General features: G+C 31.7%; 1 protein-coding gene across 1 annotated transcript; it reads right to left on the bottom strand.

The window, feature by feature from the left end:
- Window positions 1-3,003: 3,003 nt before the first annotated feature.
- LOC139498989 (uncharacterized) lies at window positions 3,004-5,158 on the bottom strand. The gene has a single exon (XM_071287632.1). It carries the CDS (start codon window positions 5,149-5,151, stop codon window positions 3,334-3,336), a length of 1,818 nt encoding a protein of 605 aa, XP_071143733.1. The 5' UTR covers window positions 5,152-5,158; the 3' UTR covers window positions 3,004-3,333.
- Between the last annotated feature and the right edge of the window lie 3,031 nt (window positions 5,159-8,189).

Below are 8,189 nucleotides of genomic sequence, written 5' to 3'. Positions count from 1 at the left end.
TCACTGCAGCTACGAGTTACTCCTCTGGCCAAGTAGATCTAGATCTATAAATCCATTGTTGAGCTGAAGATATCCATTCCTTACATCGGAAACAGACCGCTCTATCAAATATATCACCTGGTAAAGATTGGCAAGGACCATGAATCACCATACCAGGTGCTAAATAGTGGTCCCTAAAAAGTTTACTTCAGACATATGTTTCTTGTCCTAAATTATCAAACCATTTACTAGGTAATACAGACAAATTTCTGTGATTTTTGTCATACAATTTTAATTTCGTAAAACCAGGTTTTGTATCATAAGTATCCATCAGTAAAGGCATTCCAATTCGAGAATTTATCCTGCCATTCATACTCTCATACACACGAAACAAATCTAAAACCTTCATTTGATCGTAATCACTGCCTTTGAGATCGATGCCTTCGGCTTTACTGCCACTGCTTATAATCGTATTGTAATTATTAGTATTTACAACAAAGTCCATAATCGTAAAAATATTTCGTCTTGTTTTCACAACATCTTCTGAACCAATAATGTTACAAAAGTAATGGTAAAATTCAAGTGAAAGTTCTTCGTCAATATCATTCATTGTTACAGAAACACTACAACAACAAAAAAATCTTGTATCGCAAACTGTCAAATCATACTTTCTAGTAAGTTATGAATAAGATAAAAAATTTAAATCCAATCGATTATATGATTGATGATGATGATGATGATGATGATGATGATGATGATGATGATGATGATGATGATGATGATGATGATGATGATGATGATGATGATGATGATGATGATGATGATGATAATGATGATGATGATGATGATGATGATGATGATGATGATGATGATGATGATGATGATGATGATGATGATGATGATGATGATGATGATGATGATGATGATAACAAAATTGTGCCACGTCAGCAGGATTATCTGCAAGGGCTTATCGGCGTTAAAGAAGCTCGGCAGATGTCTCGAAAGCATTTTATTTAATCCTTCAAGGAGCTCGGACGTACTTAGAGATAAGAAAACATAATGCCCCTAGATAGGGCATTAAAATCTAAATTAATCGGGTGACTGTGCTACTGGCTAGATTGAATACTGTTTTCTTCTCAAAGAAAAAAATAAAATATCAAAGAGTCTATTGTAGGTAGAAGTTACATACTTTGCTACTAAAACTTGATGTAAACAAATTTGTTTCGACTTGTTTAATGCCCACGTACAGTGTTGTCTGCAATTGATTACAAGCTCACTCGTATTAAAATGGCGTACTTTTTAATAATAATCTAAAATAAACAGTATCATAGTATTATTTCTGTTTAGAAAACAACAACAAAAATACTACTAGTAATGATTATTTTATAAATCATTCGAAGAGTTATCCGAATGGAGCCTATGACAAAATTACCCAGTCATTTAAATACACCAATGAGAGAAGCAGCCTTTTACAATATTCCATACGAATCCAGATATAAATATACGGAGATGTGGGTAAAGGCCAATGCAACCTCTGACAGCAATCAAACAAACAAAGAACTAAAAGACAGATAGGCGACACGGTACATGATACAATATAAGCAAGGGTCACTACAATTTCTCATGCACTACTTCGACATGGGTTTATGCGTTTACTTTCTACATTCGATAGATGTATAGGGGTTGGTTGAGATCTCATAAACATGTTTACCCAAGCAACATGTTTGCGCCTGTCTCAAGTCAGGAGCCTCTGGCCATTATTAATCTTGTATGATTTTCAATGTTTGTTTCTTGTGTATAGTTTGGAGTTTATTATGGCGTTCATTATCACTTACCTAGTATAGATATTTATTTAGGGGCTAATTGAAGGACGACTCCGGGTGCGGGAATTTCGCGCTGCATTGAAGACTTGTTGGTGACCTACTGCTGATGTCTGTTCTATGGTCGGGTTGTTGCCTCTTTGACACAATCCCCATTTCTATACTCAATTTTATGGGTCTATGACACTGGTAAAGTAACATCAATAGATAAAAAAAGAACATTGAAGATATTGGATACTGGCAACGTTCCTCACTTAGGACAGGCACTGAAATTGTGGTGGGTGTTAATGATTTTGTAAATCCAGAAATTGATTTATTTTTAATTATTGTAAAAAGAAAACAAATTTGTTATTTTTTAACTTCCATTGTTGAACAATTGTTTTAACAAATGAATTGCCGGTGTTCATGGTTCATAAAATAATAGCCTATAACTTTTCAGCATCCAGTAACTCACTACAATTCAAAATTAAAAAAAAAACTTTTAAAGGCGAGGCGGAAGATACTAAAGGAATATTCAAACGCTTCAGTCATTGACAATCAGGTAATTAAAAAACTCAAAGAACATGAAACAACGAAAATACAAACAGCAATACAAAATCTAATATTCAGTCGATGTCGTTTGTTGATGCGGTTCATAAGTGTTTATCAAATCTCGTATAGATTTGACCATTAGTTTTCCTGTTTGAATGGGCTATTCACTTGTCATTTTCTAGGGCTCTTTATAGCTTGCTAATCGCTGTGAGCCAGGATCTGTGTTGAAGACCGGACTTATAGTGGTTTACTTTTATAAATTGTGACTTGGATGTAGAGTTGTCTCATTGTCATTCGTACACTACCTTCTTAATTTTATAGACTGTTGGTTTTACCGTTTGAATGGTTTTACACTAGTCAGGTTAGGGCTCTTTATATCTTGTTGTTCGGTGTGAGCCAAGGCTCCGTATTGAAAAACGTACTTTGACTTATAATGGTTCACTTTTACAAATTGTGACTTAGATGGAGAGTTGTCGCATTGGAATTGATACCACATATTCTTATATCTAAACATTCAAACAAGAAGATTAATGACAGAGCAACACGAACCCACATAAAACTGGGTCTGATATCAGGTGCTCTGCAATAAAACTATCTTTCATGATGTTGAATCTTTCTGTTTTATTTTGGAAACAAATCATCGTTTCATAAAATTACAGTATTTGATCATGTCTTTCATACACATTGTAATATATTTTCCACGTAGTCATTGCTGGATGGACATAACTACATGCATTCACTAATTATTTATAGGCAAATATTTACGATTTACAAATACGTTAATGTTACGGTCATTATTCTGTTAGCAAGGCATTTTATACACATGAAAAACTTCTATTTTTTACAGTAGTATGCAATTAAAAAATTGAATTGAAAAAAACCAACAATTAAACAAAATTTGGATCAGAAATGTCTTTTCTTGGCCTTTTGATATTCTGTAATCACCAAATCGTCTTAATGTATGAAAAGTGAATCTTGCTATACATCAATGTTTTTATAACTTTTACAATTTGCTTTTAATTATATCAAGGCATTCATTACTTACTTCAAAATCTTCTTGAATAAAGTACATTTCTCTTATTGTTAATTCAAGATCATGAAGAGCATTTTGTTTTCCCCCGTCATCGCGAAGATGATGAAAACATAAACATAATAACACATTACAGTAAACAACAGGGGGGATCATGATGATTTCAGTGTTTTGTGATAATGTTATCAGTTCTCGTGGCAATAAATTAAATGGGTAGTTGAAGACTGAGTATTGAATAATAAAATGTTTACACGTCAATAACAAACCAACTGCCTGCTTCATTCTCTGGAACACCGTGTGGTCTTTTAAACTATTTGAAATGCTTAAAAATATTACATCTGGTGTACATTTAGATAAACAGAAGTTAATAATATATAAACACTCTTTAAAACGTTTACATTGATACATAAAGGATGCTAACAATAACCAAGAACATAATGTATCGGTGAATAAACCTATCCTGAAACTACCTAATGTTATATTGTTTTGTCTGTAGAAATATTTGTTACTGCTTGTCAAGTTCAATAAGTTACAATATTGTATATATCTATTTGACGCCAACGATAAGACGTACTGAGACAATTTCTTATTTGAGAATTCAGTACAAAGCATTATGGCACGTTTTAAATAATTTACGTTTTCCCTATAGATGCTTCTCATATGTAAATTTAAATGACAAAGACATGACATTTCAGAGGTTTTCAGTTCAAGCACACGTGAGTTGATGGAATTCAACTTATATTCTTGAAAGGTCGACGTATTAAAAATTGAAGTCGATGGTGAAGAATATATAATCCTCAGCGTCTCCAGTAATACTGCTTTTTGATCATCATCATATCTATTCTCAAAAAGGTTGTTGTCCGGGATGAAATAATGTAGACATATTTTATATTCTACACAGTAAATTAGTCGTCTTAAACAGTCCATAAAACACAAGGTTATTTTCCGTGGTTTCCAGTCTAAAGGATTTGTCTCTTCACATAACCAAAACATTATTGTTTTTAAAAAATATGAACAAATAAGATCCCCACATTTTGGTTTAATAATGTCTTTCAAAATTACCTTTAGTAGCCCATAGCATAATAATTGAGTGTGAGTAAAAGAATAAATCAATTGTCTTTCTGCCATGGAAAATGAGATCCGCCATTCTAAGTCTTCGCTTTGTGAGCTTTTGCAACCAATAGGTACAAATAAAACTCCATATTGAACTATTGAAGTAACAAGTTTGTGATCTGGCCAAGTAGATCTTGGTCTATATATCCACTGCTGAGCTGATGTTATCCATTGTTTACTTCGGAAACAACATGCATTATCATACAAATCAACTGGTAGAGAAATGCAAGGACCATGAATAACCACACCAGGATATAAAAGGAATTCCCGGAATAGTTTGCTTGAGATGAATGTTTCTTGTCCTAAAGTTTCGAGCCAATGATTTATAGAAATCATGTTCTTCTGCGTTTTGTTATACAACTTTAATTTCGTAAACCCTGGTTTTGTGTCATTTGTTTCCATTAAAAGAGGCACTATGACTTCTGCATCTCTCTCGTTATTCATGTTCTCATATACACGGAAACCTTCATAAACAACCATCTGATCGTAATCGCTACCTCTGATGTCCAATCCTTCTGCTTTACTACCACTACTTATATAGGTAACGCGATAAGTATCCTTCAGTACAAAGTCCATAACCTTAAATATGTTACGTCTTAATTCAACGACATCTTCTGAGCCAATTATGTTACATACGTAATGGTAAAACTTAAGTGAAATTTCTTCTGCATGATTCATATTGACAGCAAATCTAAAAAAATTAAAAGTTAATAACCATGCAATAGACAATTGTCATATCAACGACTCCGGATTTTATTACTATTCAACAGATTATCTACTTTGTGGGCAAGACATTTTGTACTCAGTCAAGTAAGAGCAACCAAAAAAAGTAGAATCAATTTTATAATTTATGCAAATTAGGTGGAAAGATTACTGTTTTCAGATAATTTAAACAGTTAACTTTGCCCTAAAATTATACTGATTGTAAGCTTGATTTTTCTTTTCCTCTGGTTGCTCTTGCTTGACCTAGTACCAGTATGTCCTACATTAGAGTAGGTTATCTGTCGACACAATATAAACCTAAGAGACAAAAGTCGGTAATATGAAAATAGTCTATAGCAGTTGTACGTTGTACCTGATCTTACAACTTACCGTCCTCAAAACGCAATTTTTTTTTTATTTAAATTGTATTACAGCAACTTACATGTTATCAGTATCAAATACATATATAAAATACATATCTAGATATGGCAATTATATTTTTATTGGTAACTTTGATAATGAAATGCCGAACTTGTGATAAGAGTGTAATAATTAGAGAAATCTGTGATTTTTTGCTTATTTTGAAATAACATCATGAAGAAAGCTCTATGAAAATTGCTATAGGATCCGGTTTTTGGTTTGGTTTTAAAAAGTCATGAATGCGATTTTTAAAAGATATCTAATTTTAGTTCTGATATAAGTGATGTGCATAACTTTATATCGGTGCACCTAAACTGTGATTTACCAAATATTTGACCAAAATAGAATATAAGCTTTTAGAATTGTGATGCCTCAAATTTTTTAAAAGATTTTTATAATTCTGAATTTAATAATGTATTTACAGCATATGATAACTTTAGTAATGACATTAACGGTGCCAATTTTCCTGCACCAGATGCGCATTTCGACAATACATGTCTAGTCAGTGATGCTCGTAAACGTTTCATTGAGGTAGCTAAAGAAATCAATGCATCTTTGAAGGAAAGAAAAATATTTCCAAATCAAGTTCCATATATGAAAGGACAGCTAAAAAATGCCGTTTAAAAAAAATAGATTTCAAAGTATTTTTGCTGTACAAGTTATCTCCCGATCCTGACCAAAACAGATTTACTTTTCCCCTATTGATCAAGACTTTGTTATAAACTATTTGCTTAACATAAATGTTTTTAAACAAAACCACTGGATTAGATGGAAGTTCATCTAAAGTACTACGTTTTGTTGACCTGCAATTGTAAAACCTCTAACAGATATTGTAAATGTATCATCATTTTCATAAACCTTCCCTGCACGCTTTAATGAAGCTCAAGTTGACTAATTTTTCTTTTTTGATTTTCCTTTTTACCGGCCTTTTCTAAAAACTATTCACATGCACTATAAGTACAATTAGAACAATACTTTGATAATATCTTCTAACACTTTTTTGGTAGCTTTTATATTGGGCTTTGGATGTCAGTCAACTATATTAAGTGATTGAAGATTGGAAAGTAAGCCCTGGACCAAAATAAATGCATTGCTGCTACCTCGATAAACTTCTCAAAACGTTTGACTATCTTCTCCATGACTTTCTGCCACTTAAACAAAAAGCTTATGGTCTTTAAAAGTCATCACTTGATACGTTATATAGTTATTTAACAAACAGAAAACAGTGTGTAAAAATAAAAAACAATTTAAGTGGTATTCTTGGCATATTTAAAAGGGTCTCATAAGTTTGTTTTTTTTTTAAATGTTTTTATATAATTTTGTTGATGACATTTCAAGTTATTTCTCTTGGCAAATAAAATAAGATAAATATATTGTGCTTCATTTGAATTGAATTTCCATTTCATGTAAGCATGAGGTTACACTTTTTGGAGCTATGCTTGATTTTAGATTAAAATTCAATTTATATATTTCAAATGTTATAATAAATAAAAAATAGAAAAGGCCTTAATTTACTTCCCAATTAGAATAGAACTATGATATCTTTTAACAAATTTAATAATTTTTTTTTTTTATTTATGCTTTTTATTATGTTATTTTTGATGATATATCAGTGATTGCTGTTTCCAACGTTCAATGACTATAGGGGTGTTTACCGCATTACTTTAATCATATTTACATACTTTTCTATTTTCTATTGATAAGTATTTGACTAAAGTTGCATGATTTTTTGTATGATAATCGTTTAAAGATATCACCAGTGCTCATATTTTATCTGTTACTAGGTTTTGCATCCCACACAACCAGGTTCAACCTACTTTTTTTTTCTTTAAAAAATGTCCTGTACCAAGTCATGAATATGGTCATTGTTATATTATAGTTCGTTTCTGAGTGTATTAAATTTCAACGTTGTGTTTCTTTTGTGTCGTTTGTTTCCTCTTATATTTGAGTGTGAATACACATTGTTGTAAGAGTCGTGTGACGGTACTTTTCTATCCCAAATTCATGTATTTAGTTTTGATGTTGCATATGTTATTCTCATCGGATTTTGTCAAATGCTTAGTTCGTTTCTGTGTGTGTTACATTTTAATGGTGTATCTTCATTCTCTTACATTTAATGAGTTTCTCTCGGTTTTGGTTTGTGACCCGGATTTGTTTTTTTTTCTATCGATTTATGAGTTTTGAACATAGGTATACTACTGTTGCCTTTATTTACTATGTTCATATACGCCGACTTAATAAAATTTACAAAACCTACCTAACTTTCTTATCTTCAAATTGTAACTTTTATAAATTCCTTGGTTTTTAATATTTGACTCCAATTCGCAGAATTAAAACCTTTACAAAAACTTTTTCGGCGATGCAAATGCTTTTCAGATAGGTCTATTTTTACTTTAAACGTTCATAAAGTTGACAAAATCCAGATAAGAGCCTCGAACACACGAAAATTTTTAATTGGTATACATTTTCGACTGCTATGTAGAGATATGTTTTTAGAATAATTATTACAATGATACCTCAATGCATTGGCTCTAAAATATAACTTTCGTACGAATAGCTGTTTTTGTGCAAATCTTGGTGTCTTTTTCGTAATT

This window comes from Mytilus edulis, chromosome 12, assembly GCF_963676685.1.
Source record: "Mytilus edulis chromosome 12, xbMytEdul2.2, whole genome shotgun sequence".
NCBI lineage: Eukaryota > Metazoa > Mollusca > Bivalvia > Mytilida > Mytilidae > Mytilus > Mytilus edulis.
The sequence above is the reverse complement of the archived record's forward strand: the minus strand, read 5'-3'. Positions and strand labels throughout refer to the sequence as shown.